Source organism: Talpa europaea (genome assembly GCF_964194135.1).
Source record: "Talpa europaea genome assembly, chromosome: 1".
In the NCBI taxonomy this organism is placed as follows: Eukaryota; Metazoa; Chordata; class Mammalia; order Eulipotyphla; family Talpidae; genus Talpa; species Talpa europaea.
The window spans coordinates 26,993,522-27,016,704 of record NC_140073.1 but is presented as its reverse complement, the minus strand read 5'-3'; the positions used below and the strand labels follow the sequence as shown (position 1 = coordinate 27,016,704).

Here is a 23,183-nt window from a genome sequence, read left to right as displayed (position 1 = left end):
GATGGAGGTGGGTAAATCCAGAAAAGGGTTTCAATTTTATGATGATGGAAGGAAACTTGACTTTTAGTGGTCATCAAACTGTAGTATGTAATTTGTATATGTAAATAGAATGCTGTATGCCTGAAACCCTTCTACTGTTATAAACCAGTGTTACTCTGACAAAAAGGAAAAATAGAATTTACAAGAAAAGCAATCATTTCTTCTTTATACTATGTGTATAAAATAAATTGCATCAAATTCTTAGTCATAAACAGTCAAGCCTAAATTTTATAGCAAGCAAAAATGTCTTTCAGAAAAACAAAAAATGAGAACATTTACTGCCAACTGCACTCTGAGAAGCATTAAAGAAAATGCTTCAGAAGGAACAATTCAGACATCAGATGAATACATGGACTTAAGCAAAGGAATGGAGCATGCCCACAATGTCACAAGAAGAGTATTGAAACACTTTTTTCTCCATTTTGTTTTAAAAGAAAATTGAAAGTTGGGATCCAAGATGGTGGAATAGGGGGTACTTATACCTAGCTCTCACTACAGGTACAACTAATCTGCATCAAAATGCAGAAGCTGACTTGAAATCCAGACAAATAGAGCTTTAAAAACAAAGGATTACAAGGAAGTACCCAAATGGACAAGAGAGACAGAGCTGTGCTCTCACTAAGAAAGAAACCTCACCGTGGGAGTAGAGGGATGGCAACAGAAACACGTCTCTAAGATGCAGAACCAAGTACCTGCACACCCCCTACAATCCAGCATAGCAGAAGCAAGGAGCTAATTGTTTGCTGACAGAAGGTGGAATGAACATTGGCAGAGGGTGTAGTGAGGAAATGTAATCTTGGAAAACCTGTACAGTATTGTAACCTAATATTACCCCAATAAAAAATAAAGATAATTGATGCTAAATTGAAAACTAGCAGCAATGTATTTTGGGGTAAATAATATATGTAGCAGTAAAAGATATGCTAACAACAATAGAAATGATGAAGAAAAGTTTGTAGTTGTATGTTTTAAATTTCTTTTTTCTAAATATGTAGTGGTATAATATTACTTGAAGGTAGATGGTTATAAATTAAAGATATATAGTAAACATCCTAGAACAAACACTTGAAACTGACATATAATGCAAAAAATTATAGAAATAGAATCATAAAATTCTCAATTTTTTGAAAGGAGAAAGTGAAAAAATGGAAACAAATGGTATAAATTGAAAAGAAGATGGTAGACTTACGTCCAACTACATCAGTAATTCATAAAATATAAACTGGCCTTAATTACCTGAATTACAATACAGAGACCGTCATACTGGAAAAAAAAAAAACACCTGTATGTTATTTTCAAGAAATTCACTTTACATATAAAAATATGAACATATTTAAAAAGTAAACATCAAAATAGAGTCAATATTTGTATGTTGATAATGGGAAAAATTAAGAAGCGAAATAAAGTTTTGCCTTGAACAACTTGGCAGTGATCCTATTTGCAGAGGAGAAGAGGCTAGTAAAATATCTTTTGCATTTATAAATGACTGAAAATAATATAAAAGAGGATTATTTTTGAATTGTAAAAAAATGTAAAATTCAAATTTTAGTGTCTATAAATAAGACTCATTGAAATACAGCTGCATGCATTCATCTACACATTTTCTGTGGTGGTTTTTGCACTAGAGTGACAGTGTTGAGCAGTTGTGACAGAAACCATATGTGACACTAATATATCTATTCACACTGCTGCATGGTGCATTATAAATCACACCCGTGTAGTTACTACTCAACAGCATTTCAAGTGTCACACATATTATCCTGTAATGTTATCTTATGTTAGTTTTATTGCCAGTGAATATTCATCATGTTAGTTACATGAAAAAGTGTGGTTTAGATTCCATGCTTTTAAGGCACGGTGGAGTGTGGATTGTTTTGTTATCAAATTAGATAATAAAACATTCATTATGCAATAAATAGCACTTAGCTATAGAATATAAAACTATGTGATGACATTACCAAATTAAACATTATCAGAATATTTCCAATTTCCAGGAAACCAACAGTCTGAAAACTTAAAGCATAAAACAAACTATCTCATCACAGCAGAGTTTCTTCACAAAACTATAACTCAAAGTCTGACTATAAGCAAAGTTTTTCTTGTATTTCATTTGTTAGTCAACCAAGCAAGAAGAGTTATTGTACATTAATTAAATCATGTTTGATTGGAGTATCCAAAGAAATTTGTCCAGAGAAAACTTGCTTTGACTCTTGGGTTTTCAGCTGAAACATTTACTCAGAGTCAAGAACACATTGGGCTCAAGAGTCATTTAAAAATAAGTGACTTTTAAGTGGTTTTCCTGGTCTTTTTTTTTTAAAGCTTTTTATTTTTATTTATTTATTTATTTTTAATAATAAATTTTATTTTTATATTCCCCATACAATTGCAACCCCCCCATTCTGACCCCAATCCCTCCCCTCCCGCCCCCCACCCCCCAAAAAGTGTCTCTGGTTCATAGTTTTTTGTTGATTTTGATTTTCACTTTCTTATAGTTATTCATTTTCCTGGTCCCTTAATTAAGTTTTCTAGATTCCTACTATGAGTGAGACCATCCGGTATTTTTTGGTTTTCCTGGTCTTAATGAGTCAGGAGATAGAACCAATATTGTTCAGTTGTTCATTCAGAGAATCAATGCTGAGTTTGAAGTGAATGAAGAATTCACCTGAGTGATCTTTGTAGAGTAACAAAAGGTAGGAATTATTTTAAAATTGAGAAAAAATAATTCAGTAAAACATGAAGAAGAATATATTAAGATGTACTCAGCATATGATGGTAAAAAATGTAGAGGAGGAATAAAAGACGCAATTCAACACATTTACAAAATTATAAAAGTACAGTTTTCATAAACTGGTTTTTCATGGTATTATTCATTAGCTGATACCTGGTAAAAGAAATTTAGTTATCACATGATATTGTACCAATAAAGTCAGTGGTGACATTCACTTGTTCCCATGGACTGACAGTTATGTGATTTTTTTAAATTGATGCTATGAATTGCAGCTGAATATTCTAATATCCTACCATACAATAGTTCAATGATTTAGCACTAGTTTTGGTTGTTATTTTTGCAGAGCTTTCAGTCAAAAAAGGTATTTTTCTGAACAGAATGAACCATCCCCAATCATTATCAAATTTTGACTTAATAGTTTTGAAAATTATCTTTTTGTTGTAGATTTGATATTTATTCATGAACTCAACCTAAAATAATAGATCACAACCAAATTAATTTGGGATATTTATCCTGTAGCAATGTTATTTCAATGACAGATGATGTTTAAATTATAATAAAATCAAACTACATGTTTCTTGTGCTGTCAAAAATTTAAAATAAAAGCAAAATTTCTGTTCTCCACACAAATTTGCAATGGATATATTTTCTCAGTTCAAAGTAGAGTTCCAGCAGCTTTGATCAGACATCAATGAAAGTGAAAAAGAGATATTCAAATATCAAAATCTATTTAACTATGCCATCAGAGAGAGTCTGTCTAACCAGTAACTTAAATGATTTATCTGTAATGTAAATCAGGCTAAAAAAACTACCAAAAGAAAAATCTAATCAAATTCTATAAATAACTTCAAGATAATAAATATGCTTAACTAGGGGCCTCCCTGGTGGTACAGCAGTTGAGAGCTGGGCTGCGAGGCTGCCCGGAGCCTCTGCAGCGCCAGTTCATTCCCTGGCCGCTGGCGAGGGTCCCACAAAAAAAAAATAAATAAATAAAATATACTTAACTAAAATCATATACACATTGATTGATATCCATATTTGAGAGTATTTAACTTTGTGTAAGACATAAAATGTGTATTATACAATATAGATCAGTATAAACAGGACAAAAAATGTGGTTGATTTTGTTAATAAGGAAGATTAACTTTGAATTTCAATTTAGCAAAGTATCCCCCCCAAATAGAATTCCCTTCTAAGATCACTAGTGGATCTGTATTACAAAATATATATATACACACACATACATACACATACCTATATATATATTCTTAAGTGTTAAATTTCATTTTAAAAATTTAGGGAAATTTGTCTCCTCTATTATTATATGTATCCATAATACCTTCGATTTTGCCTTCTGACCTGCAAAATATAAATTATTTACTAACTGACTCTCCACAGAAATTGTTTGCCAATCTCTAGTCAGTATAAACTATTCACAGTAACAATGAACCCTGAAATCTTAAGGACCTAATACAAGAGGTGATTATTTGCTGTTCATGGCTCAGTCTTATGTGGGTCCTATAGTTTCCTTCTGTGTTCCATTCCAGTGGGGACTCGGGAATCCAGGTACCTTCCATGCAACTCTGTCACTTTGGAAACCTTTGTTTTCAAAATTATCTGAAAGAGAGAGAATATGAATTCATAACTGTTTTATCTACCATAATGGAAGTGCAAACTCCCTTGTGCTCAAATTTAGAGTCCTCAGAATATGGATAATATTTAAAGACGTGAAAATGAATGAGATCACCTATGAAGAAACAGAAGGAGAAGAGAAAAATTACTCAAGGAATATGCTCCAAGGTTCTCAATGTATAGCTACCCAGTCAACAAGAGGTTAAGGAATATGAGAAGGCCATTCAGAGTGACAAGTACGAGAGGAAGAAAACTTGGAGACTTTGATATTACAAAAGCCAAGAAAAATCTTAAAATGAAAAGAAAGAGCATCATGTATGGTCTGTAACTTCAATTACCAATTCCAAGGCAAGTCACAACTTCCCCCGACTGAATGCCCCACACCTGCATACATTGATAATAACTCTCAAAAGATCCACTATAGGGCCTTCCTGGTGGCCCAAGGGGTTAAGTCTCTGTACTATGAAGCTATCTGCAGCTCCTGCAGCACGAGTTCAAGCCCTACTGCCTACACTGCACAGCAGACCTCTCCTCTCTAGCCCACTACTCCCCTCAGCAGTGTATTTCATTCATTCAGCCTGTTCTGCTCCCTACTCTGTCTCTGGTGAATTTTCTTACCACCCCCATACCTCTGGCCTACACCCCAGCTCTTGTATGCATAAATAATTTTTTTAAAAGATCCATTATGAAGATGAAATGCAATAGTGCATATGAAAGTACTATGATCTCTACACAAATTATGACAATAAGGGCCTCCCTGGTGGCACAAGGGGTTAAGACACAGCACTGCGAAGTTATCCATAGCCACTGCAGCACGAGTTCGATCCCCAGTCAGAGAACTAACCCACATGGCGCAGCAGACCTCTCCTGTCTCACCCACTGCTCTCCTCAGCAATGTATTTCAGTCAATCTGCCTGTTCTGTTCCCCACTGTCTCTGGTGAATTCTCTCACCCCTCCCTCACACCTATTGCTATACCCCAGTTCTTGTAAGCATAAATAAATAAGTCTTTTAAAAAATTGTGTCAATAATTTTCAATGTAGTCAAATGCAGAGGCTCATCTACTTAGTACCAAATCTTTAAGAGTAAGAATTCTCCCATAATGTACCACCAACTTACCACATTGGGTTTTACCAAACTGGTCTGGGTGTGGATAACCACCATCTAATTGAAATTCAGCGATTTCTAATCTGAAGCATTTCATAGGCACAACCTACCTAGGGATATGAATCTCTCTTTCAGTAAAATGGGAGTGGTGTGTTAAATTCTTACAATCTTTCTGGAACAAAGATGCAACTCAGGCTGGTAACCTTTAAGCCACAGGCTATAGGCAGACACAGTAAACTACACTCAGAAATTCTGGTAAATAATGCCTTACACTTCGGGGAAATCATAAAAACAGCTGAATGAAATCTGTGTTTAAAGCTTTCTGTCTATTAAGCATGCTCAACAGTGAAGATAAAAATAAACAAATATAAATGTGCTTCTACTTAACTCTAGATCTTTCACTTCATAGATATTATTAAAACACATTTGCACAGGTACAAAGGTTAGTTTGTGTTTTCCTTTTCCTTTTATTTTTTTACAATGATATATTGGAATTTGCAAAGGTACAAAGGTTAGTTTGTGTTTTCCTTTTTTTTTTTCACAATGGTATATTGAAATTGTTCAATTGAAACCATATGTTGGTTCTGTAATTCTCAAAAGCAAAATGTGTACCATTTGAAGGCCCAATAAAAAAAGGGGGAAGGGATGGCAAGTGGAGAAGGATAAATACTCTTGGACAGATGGAGACACTTTGTTTCCAATCTGTTGGAAAGGAGGAAAAATCACCCCTTTGATTAATTACCCACAGAGCAGAAATGCAATGTAACTGAGTAATGACACACTGGTGTACTGGGGAAAAAAAAGCATATAATTTGGAGAGAAACAAACCTTAGTTCAAATCTCGATTTTCCGCCTATTGGCTCTGTGTGCTGTTAAAGCATTTGCAACTCTTTAAATGCAGACTCAGTTTCATTTCTTGTAATATGAGCTTAATGATGCCTACCTGGAATCATTGTGTGGACTAAATACCCTTAATAAGACAAAGCATACACGTGTGCAGTATGTGGCTGAAGCTTGACATGAATGAAATGGGTGACAACTTAAAGGAAATTTTAGGCTTTCTGCTCTTTGTTAGTGTACTTTATTGTTTTTCAGGATATTAATTATAGAAAACCAAAAATTCAAATAGTACAACAGATTCAATTATATGCCAAAAGCAGAAGCATGAAGAAGGATGAAAATGAATCTGACCAGTTGTGAGCACTTAATATGCACCCCTCTATCCTGTTCCAGCTTCTCCAAAGCTAATGTGCATCCCAGTTACCATGGAGCTTGATAAAATGCAGATGCTGAGCCCATGAGTCTAAGAAGGTTCTAAAATTCTGCATTTGTGACAATTCCCAGGTGATGCCAATGCTCAGTCATTTGTGAGCGGCAGTCTTTATCAAGAGAAAATTTAAGGAAAAATAAAAAATATATGAAATAAAAATTGTCATTTTTTTCTTTAAAAATTTGATAGCCAGGCCTCCCCTGGTGGCACAGGCGGTTGAGTGCTGCACTGTGACGCTGTCCGCAGCCTCCACAGCGCTGGTTCGATCCGGGCCGGACAGCGAGGGTCCCACATGGCGTGGCAGACCTCTCCTGTCTCGCCTGCTGCTCCCCTCAGCAGTGTATTTCATCAGTTTGCCTGTTCTGTTCCCGCTCTGTCTCTGGTAAATCCTCTCACCCTCCTGCGCCTCTAGATTCTACCCCGGTTCTTGTATAAATAAATAAATAAATCTTTAAAAAAAAATTTGATAGCCTTTCTTGAATTTCATAGAGAAAAAAATGTTTGTTATTAGAATTTCTGCAATAGTAATAGTCAATATTATTGCAAGTTTACAATGTGCTAATTGCAATGTTGTTACAAACACTGTAAGTGCTTTATATTTTCTTATTTCATTCTCTTGAGTCCTTACATGGTCATTACTGTATTAGTAGCTCCACAATAGGCAAGTCACCTTATGTAAATAGGTCAACATCATGTAAATATGAGTAAGGTTTTTGAAACAGTATTAAATTCCTGAGCCAATGAGATGTCCTACCCTGGGTTTACTGAAAAACAATATACCAATAAGAAATTAGGTACCATGATTTATAAAAATAATGTTACCAAAGAGTAAATTTAAAATTGAGGACTATAGAAACTACTTTCTAATCTTTTTCCCTCTTTGAATGGGGCTTTTGAATTCACAAAGAATATACACATTAAATGCATATTTCATCTTTGAAACATGAGTTCATAATTATTATTATTTCTAGTTTATGTCCAATGCCTAGAACACTGGTACATAATAAGTGCTCAATAAAAAATGCAGGTGCTGAGCTAATGAACATACAGATCAATGAGTGAATTTACTGGTAGTAATTGCCTGGAATCTTTAATGAGAAGACCTAAGACTAAGAGAGAAAGCATGTTGTGATAGCTCTGAGATGTGTGTTGTGGCTATAGCACAGTCAACATCATGTAATTTCCTTCTTTGTATAAGGACATAAGTCCTGGAGGCACTTACGCTTGATTTAGCCTTAAACACCTGATTTATTAATACAGATAAGATATAGGAGAAAATAAGGTTTAAAAGGGGAGGGGGGAGTTAAAAAGATTGACCTCAGAGAGTTTAGTTTTAAATTAAATGCATAATAAAAGACTAAAGATTAACATGTGGAAGGATTAGCTCACATCCATGTTAAATGTGCCTGTAACTTATTCCTTCATTTCAACTTGAATGTGTCCATCAGAAAGGAATTAGAGGATTGAGGGTTGGTCCACAAAAGATACAGAAAAGAGGAGCATCAAAGTGGCAGTTTTTAACAGTTGTAGTCAAGAAGAGTTCAGTGCAGAAAATGCTATGGTTAAGAGTGTGGCTTCTCCACTTCTGTGGCATGTACATCCTATATGAAGATAAATGGCTCCCTTTAATTTAGGCTGGTAAAGTTAAATAGTGAAAATATTTATAGCTAACAATTCTATATTTTCTTGTAACAATCAAGTGTTTAACAGAATAAAGATACCCATAAGAAAATGAATGTTAAAGTTTTGTAACCTAGATGTCTACAGAAAGATTGGTAAACACAGTCAAAGCAATAGGAGAAATTAATTATTTAAAAGAAGTAAAGGAATCTTAAGAAAATGGGATTCAGATATGACCACTTCATATTTTACATAGAACCAATGATAAGATATTAAACCCTGTGGTGCAGGAGTTAACACCTCAGCACTATCAAGTTAACACTGCAGCATAAGTTCAATCCCTGGCCAGGAAGCTAACCCACATGGCACAGCAGACCTCTCCTGTCTCACCCACTGCTCCCCTCAGCAGTGTATTTCAGTAGATCTACCTGTTCTGCTCCCCACTCTCTCTGGTGAATCCTCTTACCCCCCTCACAAGTAAACCAGAACTTGTGGTAAATCTTCTAATTTTGAATTTAAATTCCAGAGATATATGATCAATGAAAAAAAAAAAAAGGAAAAGGGAAGGAAAGGAGGGAGGGAAGGAGGGGAAAAGAAATAAAATTAATTCCTTGTATGTTCCTTTTAATTTATGCCTAAAAGTGATGATAAAAGTCTATGTCTAAATAAGTCTCCTAAGGCACTTTCAATAAAAATTTAACAAATTAAAGGATAGCATTCTGTTTTAGTTTAATCCACAGCATTTTTTTCTTTTGTTTTGGTACACACAATAATGGTGCATCTTAAAATTGATAACATCTTGGATTATAATCAATGCAAAGTAAAAATCAAAATCAACAAGCAACTATAAACAGAGACACACTGGGGGGGGGAGGGACGGGGAAAGGAAGGACTAGAGTCAAAATAAGGGGGGGGGGTGCAATTGAATGGGGAATATAACCAAAATGAAAATGCATACATTGTGCAAAGATGAAAAAAGATGTAAGAATTATATAAAATAAAATATTCAAATTTAAAAAAAAATCCCATACTACAGGGTTGGAGAAAGGAGTAGGATCAAAACAAGGGTGGGGAGAGCACAAGGGACCATGGTGATAGTTCATGGGTGAATGAGTGGAGGGAATTTTACAGGGACTATAATCAAGATGAAAATGCATACATTGTACAAAAATGAAAAATGATGTATATATTAAATATATTAAATAAATATATTAAATATATTTAAAAAACAAAAAAAATCTTGGATTAGATGAAATATGGTAAGAGTTTGTCACTGCAATAAAGTTGTATCTCAATAATATTAACAAAATTTCTCTACAAAACATTCATTGATAAAAATCAAAGTCACCTCTACTCTGCTCTTTGAACTCAAGCCAACCTAACCTCCATGAACTTTCAGCTCTGTTTCTCAACTCTCGGAGATCACTGGGTTCCCACTCCTTACACTCTATCTGGGTTTCTCATGTCTTGGGGTCACTGTCTTCCTTTGATCAGTATCCAAGATCCTCAAAATGTTTGTTTAATGTACTATGTCCAGTGTGTTAGTTATTTCAGCTTGGAGGACAAATTCAGTTTCTGCTACTTTATCTTGGCCAGAAATGTAAATTGATATGACAATGTTTTAGTGTGTTAAGTTTACCTATAACATTTGAGTTCATATGCTCTGATGATATTCTGTATTGGATGATATGGGATGTCATTTTTTTCTATGAGCAGTCTTTCTTCTTTAAACTATCTCTAGACCTTTCCATGTTTAGGATTCAAAGGCCGGGATCCCAGTGTATTCATATATATAAAATAAGAGAAAAACACACAGAAGATTTGACTACATGTTGCCAGGCATATAAAATCTAGGTGTATCCAAATAATCTGATGTTCAGTTTCCCATAGACCTAACAACTAAATGGTTACTTTCTCTGAAAGCTCAGCCTCCAGTAGTACAAACCACAGAAAATTCACCATTCCAAGTTAATCCCCTCGTCTCTTCAAGAGACTTTGGAATGCAGCCATACTTGAACCAAGGAGGCCCAGGGGCTTAAAAATAAATATTTTCCTCTAATTGGAAATTGTAAAAAATCATTCCACAAGAGGAAAGCAAGGTTTTAATGACACACCATTTTTAGTTATTTTTAAACTTGTTTGTATTATTCCTGACAGGAATATTTTTTCTTCTCTTGGGATCATTTTGTCCTTTTCTGCTTGGCTCCCACTGTTGAGATAAAGCCATTATCAATATGCCAGTTGGGAGGGATTTAAAAAAAAAAAAGATGGCTTATCCTGGACAGAAAGTCTCTTGCTCATTTATCCAAGCAATATAAGTGGACCCCAGTGACCTAACCCACAGTGAAGTGGTCAGTATCCCTAAAAATAGCTAAAGTCTCTAAGAAAGGACTGGAAACTTTTGAATTGTGTGTTATTTCTGTATTAAATATCTTCAACCCTGCTATATTGCCGTACTGTCATCACAGTATTACAGAAGTCACAAGTCTTACCACTACTTATAAATTATAATTTGCTGTCAGTGTACACCAGACACTGGTCTACTTTGGAAAAACAAAATGTGTTCTCTGCTATTTTAGTCCATTTAGAATCTTTCTAAACATCATCTGTTACTTGGTTACCTGACAGATCACTCTGGTAGTACAAGCTCTATACTTAAAACTATTTTAAATCCAAACTTCATTGTTTTTTTCACAGCTTTCATAAAAATACTTAAAAAGATACTTTCTATGCATAGTGTCAGGACAAAAATAAATTTTGGTGTTAAATTTTATTAAAAACTGGCCTTTTCATTTTTCCTCTTTGAGACTAAGAATTTATAACTTTTTTTCCACTTATATTAAAAGAAGTGAAAGAAAAGATTATGGTAAGTATTTACTACTGTGGACTGTTTTATCTTTTTGTTTACGTTAATGGATACTAATCTGGCTTTGAAGCGATCCAATAGAAATTGCTTCCATTCAGGTGATAGTGTGAGGCAAAATCTGAGAAGCAAAAGTGGTAATAGATATTTGAGGGACCTGGAAGTGAAGAAAAGAAATCCAGTTGCTTAGAATTCTTTAGATTAACTACAATTCCTATATTTTAGGATCTCTGGTTAAAAGGTATACAACTAGTATTGTAAAGAGAGACTTTATCACAAAGTAACATCCCAATACATAAAGATTGCATCTGCACTCCGCTTCCTATCCAGGCCCAAATATTGCAATTAAAAATCTGATCGAGGGGGCCTCCCTGTTGGCACAAGGGTTAAAGAAAGCACTATCAAGCTATCACCAGCCACTGCAGCGTGACTTTGACACCCTGCCGGCCAGGGATATACCCACATGGTGCAGCAGACCTCTCCTGCCACGCCTGCCTGCTCCCCTCAGCAGTATATTTCAGTAGATCTGCCTATTCTGCTCCCCACTCTCTGGTGAATCCACTCACACCCCCCACCGCCTCCCAGGCCCACACCTCTGGCTTACACCCTAGTTCTTGTATGCATAAATAAATAAATCTTTTTAAAAATCTGACCCATGAAAATCAAGGATTTTAACCTCAAAATCCATGTTATTGTAACATGCTGATTTTATTTTGACAGTGGAATGAATGAATCTACCAAAGGCTCCTGAATCCAACAGATTCTGGTGTCTGGGTCCAGAGACAAGTGGCTCAGGAGACCAATGTAAAATGAAAGTCTGTAGCCCGGAAGTATGTCAGGGAAACATTCTGGCTAAAGAATGTGAAATCAGGTACTCCAGGAGGTGAGTCATTTTAAAATGTGACCTAAGTTTTTCTATCTCTATGAACTATTTCCCTTTCTTTGACTCTCTATTTCTAAATTTCATATTATATCCCAGTATAGAAAGTAGGAGGAATGCTGATCCAATTAAAGGACATAGCTATTCCCTATAATCCTTCTACAGAATCAAGCTTACTATTTTGTGCTATCTTGACCTTGTACTTCTTCATTGATTCCTTTATTGCCCATTTTTCATACAGTATTTTATCATAGTCATGTCCATTTTATTAAAAATATCTGTAAATTAAATTTTCAAAAGAAAATATTTCCAACGCATGGATACATATGAATATGTCTCTTCCTTGAATTGGGGCATCTTGGCTTGTTTCTAGGTTCTTATATAGCAATGCAGCAATGAACATCTTCGTTTATAAATTTTTCTATGCATTTCTGTTTATGTCTCTGGTATGTGTTCTAGCAACAAAATTACTAGGTCCAAGGGTACAAAAAACTTTAAATCTTTTTAATACAAACAATTGTGCAAAAAGATCAACTTCATTCTATCCCAACTTTCCTATATGCCTTTTCTATGGAATGATAGCAAGAAAAAAATATTTCTTTATGCTATTTATTAAAAAAACTATCTCATTACTATTTCCATTTTTGAAATGGAATGAGTATAAATGTGCTCACTTATCTTCTGAGGTTTTGGTATATTTTTCTTATTGAGTTCTATGAACACAATATACACTAAGAATGTTAATTATTTTTATGCAAATGTCTTCTTTTAATTATTACTTTAATGGTTTTTTTCAAGAAATGTTTTATGAGGTCAAATCTGTCATACTTTTATCGCTGTCTGCATTGTTTTATTTGCCATTCAATCTTTGCACAGCTGCAATAGCATGCAGCCCGAGTTTGATGCCCTGCTGGCCAGGGATATACCCACATGGTGCAGCAGACCTCTCCTGCCTCGCCCACCTGTTCCCCTCAGCAGTGTATTTCAGTAGATCTGCCTGTTCTGCTCCCCACTCTCTGGTGAATCTGCTCATCCCACCTCCCCGCACCTGCACCTCTGAGAGGTAGCACAGGCTGAGACTCAGACTCTTAATAAATCAATCGTTGTTTGTCATGAACCTCTGAGAGGTAGCACAGGCTGAGACTCAGACTCTTAATAAATCAATCGTTGTTTGTCATGAACAAAAAGTTTGCAAGAAAAGATCATCACTAAATGAGTATGTTTCCTCTGTCTAAATAATCTTTAGCTACAACACGTTGGAAGGGCCTTCACCACACTAATGAACTGTGTCTGCATTTTACATCCTCTCATCTCCAATTTCAAAACATATGGTCAGGATTAAATTGCTATAACTTCTCTTATCTTATAATCACTTACTTAATACTTCAATTGACAAATATTTGCTGAGCACCTACTCTGAACTTGTTCTGATTAAGGAGCATACTAGCTGTAAACAGAGCATACTCCAATTCAGTACCTAAAGATCTACTTATATAAATCAGTATATGGCAAACATTTGAATGAGTTTACTCTTCTACCTCCTTCTGTTTGGCATTTGGGGTTATCGGGTCATCAGCAATAAGGGCCAATCAAGGAGAAGGTAAAGAAAGTGAGTAGTGGCGTGTGGATGTCCATTCAGCAGAATAAATATGACTCAAAATAAGAAGAGTAAATTGGGTCCTGCCTCCTGCCTGGATCTAGGAGTGGGAAATAAGATTTTTGACATGTATATAGACTTCACCAAAAGACAGTGATAACAAGCCCATTTTGACTCATCTTCAAATTTGTTATATCCTGTTCCAACTATATTTCCTTAGAAATTAAAATTTTAATATAGATTCAAAAGATAGTCTAGGACAATTTTAATTGTGTGTGTTTATTCTTTATTGAGGTAACTGGCTTATAACTGGTTTATAATGTGTATGATTTAGATATTTAGGATCACCCCTTCAGGTGTCTGTTACCACACCGCACCCACCGCCAAGTCACCCCTAGTCCACCACCATAGTATGTTTTCCCCTCTCTTGACTCTGCTCTCATTTCCTTCCTCCCTCTTTGGTAGTTTCAATTCTACAGTCACATTTCCAGGGTTTGTTACTGGTTTGGATTTATCTAACCCTTTGTTTTGTTTCTCTGTGTTCCATATATGACACCATCCTGTACTTGTCTTCCTCCTTTCTGAATTATCTTGTTTAGCATAATCCTCTCCAGTTCCATCCATGTTGTCACAAAGGTCAAGAGTTTGTATTTAGCATAACTGAATAAGTATTCTATTGTGTGTATACACCAAAGTTCCTAATCTACTCATCCGTCTTTGGGTACTTAGGTTGTTTCCATAGCTTAGCTGCTATAAGTAGTGTGGCAATAAGCATAGGAAGTGCATATAGCCTTTTGAATTAGTGTTTTTGCATTCTTCAGATAGATACCTAAGAGTGGACTTGCTGGATCATGCGATAGGCACTCAAGAACCAAGAATCACAAGTGTAAAATGTGTTCTTGTTTTCTAATGAAGTAAAGAGAGATCCTACATCTAACCTGCCCTATTCTTCCAATCCCCACACCACATGATTCTGAGGGGGGTGGGTGTTTCAGTTTTACAGTGTCAGTCATTTAGTGGATTCCTGTATAAGTTTTATTAAGACAAAAAAGAAAACAACAGAAAAACATCAGAGTGCCTTGAATAATGGGGTTGACTCAGCCCTTTTATTATTATCTAGAAACATCAGTCAGTCATTCTGGTCCTAAAAATACTATGACATATGTCTTGTTCCAATATGATATGAACTTCCAGACCCTCAAATCATCACAGTTTTATAGGTCTCACTCCTATGATCCTCATTATACTTCCATTTGCTGACTCCATAGACATTTCCTTCACACTCCTCACAGATGATATAAATGTATCTTTTCTTCCTTGTTTTCCCATTGTAATCACTGAACACGGTGTTTGCAGGATTTAACTGAGACCAATTCGCCTGTCTCTCTCTCTCTCTTTCATACTCTTTCTTGCTTTCCTTATCTCCCCTGATACATTTGGGCCTGAGAATTATAATGATTATTATTTAAACAATGTTCAAAGAGGAGAATTAAAGAAAGTCTGACTCTTCTCCAACTCAGTTGGATAATAACCCAGGACATGCATTTCTAATTGCAAAAAAAATGAAAATCTTTACCAGGCAAATAGCAAACTACCCTGTAGGATTGTCTGACATTTCTGCATTTTACAGAACAGAACACTCCATCACTGAACGTACAGACTATTGCATAGTTTACTTAGGATGGGTCAAAAAGTCACCCTTCTGAGTGATACTCCCTTCTAAATGTTCCAAATATTGGAACATTCGCAAGGTATTTTCCCTTCTCTGCTGCCAGAATCATCCAGATGAAGTGTTAAAAATCAGTGGCTATATCGTCCAGACAAAACACGTGCCAGCTAGATAGTATGGCCATCACTAAGTAACAAAATTCCTTCAATCCGATCCCAACTAACAAATACTTAACCCTTGCTATATGTTTGACCTTAGCCCAATCACAGAGGATGTAAAGGTATATAAAGCTCATGTCTGCCCTTGGAAATTCAGTCAATTGGGTGAGACTGATTAGAATCCAATCAATACATACTATGAAAGAAGAGAGAAAAAAATGACATTGAAACACTAACCCCAAAAACAATAAGTAAGAAGTGAGCAACTTCACCTAGGGTGTCAACATAGATTCAATTAAGCACCTCCAAAGATCCAGGCATTGGCTGGGCACTGGAAGAGAGAAGTGCATGCAGTTCCTCCCTTCAGATGGTATAAGTGGAGCCAGAGAGACAAACTTGGAATAAATAAATGCATAAATCAAAGTCAATTAAAGAAATAGAAATTGCCATAAAGAAAAAAATGGTATAAAATGGGATGATAGGGAGAAGTAATTAAAATCTAGATATCGAGGAGGGATTTTAAAGCAAATACCATTATAGTTAAGACATGGGAGATGAGCAGGCATTTGCTGGGAAAGAAGGTGGGGAAGAGAATTCTAGGTAGAGAGAACAGAAGAAGCAGAGACCCTGAGATGAGAGTTTTAAAAAGTATCCCATGTGGCTTGAGCATAGTGAACAAACATTACTATTTTTTAAATAATTTAAAAAATATTTAAACCTGTAATTAAATAAATTATATTAAACTAACAGGAAGACCTAGGTAAAACTCATAACTTTTTTATTTATTTTACTACATTTTGCTATTTTCTAAGCCCTTTTGTACACTTAATAGTTCTGTATAATGGCAAAGCTGTGTAATGGTGTACCTCTGTGCATGTCTTCCTGCTCTACATTCAGTGAAATTGGCCATGGAGAAAGTTGAGCACCACAGAAATCAGCAAATGCTATAAACAAGGCTTTTTTCCTCCCCTAGAGTCAATTGTTAATCACTCACATGTATATTATTATAAGAAAGGGCCAAGGTCTTTCAGAAGTAGTTAATGAAAATAAAAGTATGGATGTAGACAGAATATCTGTAACTACTTCCCCAGAATCTACTGTTATATCATCACCCTCCTAAACAGGACCCAAAAATTCCCCAACCATGCAGTTTACAGAGTAGTAGCTGCAGAATTGGGCTCTAACTGCCCTAAGCCCAGGAGCTTAACCCAAACCTATGACTACTGTCAATCTAGTTTGAAGATGAATTAATTATACAAATTAGGTCAACTGTGGACACCGAGGCTAATTTGAAATAGCTTTATTTGAGCTACCAGGACATCCAACCTCTTATCCCTGATAGATTGCACCAGAAAGTTTGTAGCCTTATGTAAGAGATAGCAAGCCATTGTGAAACCAAAAATGAAAGAGACTACTTGAATGAATACAAACTAAGGAAGTAGGAACAAAATAAGTATGAGAAAAACCAGGTTGTATCCAAACCAACATTGAACAATCAAATCTTAAACTTCCTGTGAATTAATGAATTCTCTTTGTCTTTAGTATGATTAAAATAGACTTTAGCTACTTACACAAGATTGACTCATTTCTGATATGTAACATGGGGTTTGTATGCAAGATGAGGTAATTGCAGGAGAACATTAATACACTTAGCCATTTTTATTATTACTGTGTATGTTTATATGCCTGATTCTCCACACAGAGAGCAAGCTCTTTGTAAATTGAAACCTTTTCCTGCACATAGATAATTCTGTGACTAACTTAACACTTGTCCCTCACATAGAAGGGGGCAAGTCCTACTAAGTTCTTAATATTTATTTGCTTGATTGAATTGGATAGTCAGGGAGGGATTGTGCAAGAAGTGGAGTGAATCAGAATAAATTCCTTTTCTTTTCTTTGGCTAAGTGGTCTGTTTGAATCCATCTGCTGTCATTTGTAAATGTCCCAGGGAAATGGGAATGAAGCAATATGGTCCATGAGTCCAACAGTCCAATCTCTCAACTGGAGAAGGTCACAATTTTCTTTTGGAATCGATGATAATTAACCATCATTTTTAAATAGCTTGATCGCTAAGAAAACTCCTTTGGTGTGTGTTTTCATGATGCTACATATCAGGATAGAAATTACAATGTGCCATCAAAAACCTATACATGTGATACTACCTGGGCAAAATACCCAGTTATTTAGGCAGGCTTTTCATTGTCTATCTAGAAGTCTTGGTTATGTCAAGGAAGGTGATGGTAACACATGTGACACTTCTGACACTTCCAGAATGTTATGACACTGTGACTCTGAATGACACCACTCCCTTATGACTGGGAGACACTGACGAGTATAAATAGGCAAATCACGTGAGTGTTTCAGTTATATTTCAAGGCAGAAAGAGGAACTAACTGTGGAAATAGGACTGCTATCTCTGCTTTCCAACCCTCCCCTGTCTTTCTCAACAATCCTATTGCTGACCACCATCAATATATCCAATTTATTTATATCAATTCTCTCCATTTCCTAGGATATAAGCTCAGAGGGCAAGAGTTTGTCTCTACTTTTGTTGAGTGCTCTATTTGTAGCACCTAAAATAGACTCCCACATATAACTACTCAATTAACATTTATTGAACAAATCAGATGGTTTGAAAAATGGTAATCTGCTAATCGATTCATAAATCAGAAACTAAGGTGTCCTGGTGGGGGGGGGGGGAAGTACTTTTTTCCCTAAGTAAAATTAAAAAGACCCAGTGACTTGAATGCTAGCTCAACTTTGTGACAGTAAACAATTTGATTGACATTATATTGCTTGGTTTCTCCATCTAAAGATGAGGGTAATATTATAGTACTAGCACTACACATTTCAAAAACTTTTAAGTATCCCCAAAGAAGCAATTATTATAAAGATGTTAGGGTGAAGATGCAATACAGGAGCTTAGCATAAAGGTTTTTCATAAAATCAAAGTATCTCAGCTGCCCATGTGTTCACTAAAGTGGCAAAATTCTATTTCTCAGCTTCTTACTCACACTAGCAACCACTCAATAGAGTTTTCTGTGTTTCTGCAGCTTCTAGAGCATTGCTGTTACAACTTCTAATTAACTATTTCCAAATAAAACTGCCATTTCTGCACTTCAAATCTACCTTCAAAGTCACGAAAATTTTCATGAGAAAAACAGACGAATTAACAAATCCATTCTAACTGATACTTATATAAAAATATGAGATAACTACCCTTATCTAGAGCAATTACCCTTCCTCCCAACACGTTAATAGCAAACCAGTCTTTCAGCTGTGGGAGGTCCATTTATTCTCTTCCCATTTTCTCCCTCTAGACAAATCCTATCTTGCAGGGTCTCCCTTCCAGTCCTTAAAAAAGAGACCCTGTACCTTTAATAACAGAGACCTGGAGAGAGATTTCTTTCCAGACTTGTTCCTTAGCTTCCAAGTGACGAAACCAGCTGTAATTTGAGAGCAGAGAGATCCTCAGGATATCATTAGCCAAAGGAAAAGCTCCACATTCCCACCCAGTCCTGCAGTTGAAATAGTATCAGAGGGCAAGAACTTTTTTTTTCCAGCTCCAGGCTCCATCTCCCAGGAGCAACAGAGAAATCCGAGTGTGAGAGTGAGGTAACAAGCCCAGCGTCCTGCCAGAGAGCTGGAGGACGCCCCCCTCGCCCCTCCACCGAGTGATCCAGGGGAAAACAGGCGGCTGAGCTCCAACCACCCCGCGCTGCACTGAGCGCGGCGCTGCGCAGAGGAGCGCGCATCCTGCGCAGAGGGCAGTGCTACCCAGGCGCTGGTGCCACAGCCACATGAAGCCAGCTGGGGAGGTGGAGCCAGGGTGCAGCCAGCGGACTGGGACTGATACGGGCTCCCTCTCAGAGAGGCACTGACTCCCAGGGGACCCCCTTCCTCGTGCCTGGGCGAAAAGTCTTTTCCAGGGTCATCCTGACTCTCCAGGATGATGTTCCTGAAGTTTCTCTGGATGGGTTTCTTCTGCCACCTGTGTCAGGGCTACTTCGATGGCCCTCTCTATCCAGAGATGTCCAACGGGACTCTGCACCACTACTTCGTGCCCGACGGGGACTACGAGGAAAATGATGATCCCGAAAAGTGCCAGCTGCTCTTCAGGGTGAGTGACCACCGGCGCTGCTCCCAGGGGGAGGGGAGCCAGGCCAGCAGTCTGCTGAGCCTCACCCTTCGGGAGGAGTTCACCGTGCTGGGCCGCCAGGTGGAGGATGCAGGGCGCGTTCTGGAGGGCATCAGTAAGAGCATCTCCTATGACCTGGATGGGGAAGAGAGCTACAGCAAGTACCTGCGGCGGGAGTCCCACCAGATCGGGGATGCCTACTCCAACTCCGACAAGTCCCTCACTGAGCTGGAAAGCAAGTTCAAGCAGGGCCAGGAACAGGACAGCCGGCAGGACACCAAGCTCAATGACGACTTTTTGGGGATGCTGGTCCACACCAGATCCCTGCTGAAGGAAACTCTTGACATCTCTGCAGGGCTCAGGGACAAATACGAGCTGCTGGCCCTCACCATCAGGAGCCATGGGACCAGACTAGGTCGACTGAAAAATGAGTATCTTAAAGTGTAGGTGAAAGGGCACACTGCCAGGGAGAGGGCATGACACCAGCCCCCTGGTGCAGGGCAGGAGGTCAGAAGAGGGGGCTAATATTTCCCTGAGACTTAAGATTTTTTTATATCCAGATTTGCACTTGGAGAATGATTGAAGTCCTCTTTAGAAAGACGTGAGAGTTGAATGGTTTTGTTTTTGTACATTATTTATGTCGTAGCTATTGATTTGTTACCTGGAAAGAGCAAGTGACACTAAGCCTCCTGCCTCTCCTGGAGACTTCCTAGCTCTGCAGAGACACCTGATCCAGCCACCTCTAAAGGCAAAGCGTTGATGCAGTAGGGACTGGTTAACCTCCCCAGCCTGGAGATTATGCAGATATATCCAGAAGGCTAGTGCTTAGCTCCCTTCAGCCCTCAGCCTTTTCTCTTGGGTTCTGGAAGCTGTCAAAGTTGCCTGTTTGCAGATGAGGGCCCAGGTACTGCTCCACATGCCTGCCAGAGGATAAAAGTTGCCCATTTCTTCTCCCTTTTTCTCTTATTTATTAACCAAGATCTCTAAGGTTTTGTTTTTAAGTATTTTGTTTTTGTTTCTGATAAGAGCATTGTCAAGAAACTATATGTAAATCATCCCTCACCGGGAGATTGCTGAGATGCCTTTGTGGGTGTGTGTAAGTTAGTGGCCACATTTAAGTCTAAGCGTAGTGGTCATCTGGTCCTGTTGATAGGCTGATTTGTGTTGTCTCTTTTTGTACCTTTATGCCACCAGTGTTGCAGTTCATAGCAAAGTAGTTTGAACATACCCTAAATACCTGTGACTTAGGTTTCCAATGTATTATTTCTCGTTTGGGGGTTTTGCTTCTATTTGCTTATTGGAAATTTGTATTTCAAGTAGAGGGGATTCCAATTCTAATAACTCGTTCACTAAGTTTTATTATTCCGCCAATAAATATATTCTCGTATATACTAGCTTATTTCCTAATTGCTATCTAATTTAACTTTCATGTTGCAAAGAGGGGCCAAGAAAAGGGAATGAGAAGAATATGATTTAAGTCTGTTTACTTGGAGCATATGATAAAGAATGCAGAGGGACAGCTACAAAGTTGGAAATCCCCCCCCTTCCATGACCACCCTTCCCTTCCTCGAAAGAAAAAAATAATCCAGCCTGTGTCAGAATGCGATGTTTGCCAGTCTTTCTAAAAATTCCAAATCTGTCCAGTTTTCCCCATGGAATTAACTGGAAAATGTTATAACAAACTCAAAACTTGTATGCCCTCACAATGCAGGGTTGTTCCATTTTGATTTATAAAAACTCTAATAACAATTAGTAATTCTGAAGGCAGTTTGTTAATGGCTTTAAAAGATGGAAACACTTTATTTCATGTGTTTCCCCACCCAATCCTCACCTTCACCTTAAATGTACCTCCCTTTGGATGCACACATATACACAAGATGACAAGTAAATGTTTGCAATCTGCTCTTCAACAGGGAGACATTTTAAAAATTTCTCATTCATGAGGAAACCAGTTTTCTTTTACTATGAATTTCCAGTATCCTCCTACTGCAGTAGGGGAAACTGAGGCCCAGAAAGTGACATCTTTGTGGCATCCTCAGCTAGTAGAAACAGTTTCAGGTCCTCAGACTTAAGTACAGGACTTTCCCACACTGCTCTTTTCAAGGATGCTGAGAGACCTGGCTTTTGCATAGCTAGTTCATTGTTTAAAATAAAAAAGAACAGTCCATGGAATAATACTCTAAATAATAATCTGTAATTTATTTTCATCACAATTTGGCCTGCTTTTACACTGGTGTGTGCTCATTTTTAAGTTTCCTTCTGTATTCTATGAAAGATCAAGGGGGAAAAAACAGCTAAGACAAAGGAGATGACATTTGATGATAAATGTTTGTAGTTGGAAATCACATCCCTCATGTATGAAGACTTTCCTATCACTCACTTCACAGTTCTCAGGTCCAATCCATACTCATATTAAATGTCATCTCCTCAACTTTCCCAGCAATAATAGCAAGATTAGACACATGATACAGATGAAAAACTGGTTTCCTTGTGCATGCTCATTTCAGTCAGTTGGTAATGGATACATACAGTGTTACATTAAGAAGGATTTAAAAGACATCAATGGCAAATACTGTCCCCTGCTTGAGATGACTTCCATGGGAGCAGGGTGGGGAGTGGTGGAGCATCTGTTGCAGATTTCAAAACCTGAAATAGATTATGTCTGAGGTTCTTTCCAGGGCTGACATTCTCTGATTTCTACAAAACCAGAACAAAATTATCTGACATTGAATCATTCATTCAAGGTTAGCTATTCAGCTGCTCATCCCACTGAGTCTTGAGCAAACAGCCCCAGAGGGCAGATGGGAATTTCCAGGTGGGGAGAGGAGTCCTCCATGGCTGCCAGCTTAGAGGCTGCCATCACAGGCTTCTCCAGGTCCTCTGTGGTAGAGAGCCAGCCCTGTTCAGATCTTCCTTGTCCTCTATATTCTTAGTTGGACTTTGTGACAGGTGACAAATTATCTTTCAAGGGAGGGGCTCTTTATTTCTTCAACCATGAAAAATCTTGAGAATCTGAATAAAGTGACATACTTTCTTCCCTGAGACATATACTGATGGAAATAGCCAGACCATATAGTATATTGGTTATTTTTCAACTGTTTATCAGTCACTTAATATGTAACAGGCAAGAGTGGGTAATTCTAAGGTATTATGAAGCCTTGAGACCTGTCTATAGATCAAAAGTTTTAAATTACTCTTCAAGTTTTGTCGGAGGTAATAGGTATTTATTATAGTATTATTAATAATATTTTAGTAATAGCAACAAAATAGCTAACTTTTTTGAGAAATTGGTATTTTTCAGTCAGATCTTGTGCTCAGAATGTCGCCTGGACTACTTCCCTTAATTCTAGCAATAAACAGCATGAGGAAAGTATATTATAAAAGGAATTAATATATGCCAAGTGCTCAGAACAGTACTTGACATGGAATGATCCCTCAGGACATGTTTTTGTTATTATTATTTTATTGTCATTATTATTTATT

At 37.2% G+C, this 23,183-nt stretch overlaps 1 protein-coding gene across 1 annotated transcript; it reads left to right on the top strand.

Annotated features, from left to right (window-relative positions):
* Positions 1 to 19,511: 19,511 nt before the first annotated feature.
* Positions 19,512 to 20,147, top strand: FIBIN (fin bud initiation factor homolog; the record flags this gene model as incomplete). Its single annotated transcript, XM_084239003.1, has 1 exon — positions 19,512 to 20,147. The coding sequence occupies one exon, from the start codon at positions 19,512 to 19,514 to the stop codon at positions 20,145 to 20,147; it is 636 nt and encodes a 211-aa protein (XP_084095129.1).
* Between the last annotated feature and the right edge of the window lie 3,036 nt (positions 20,148 to 23,183).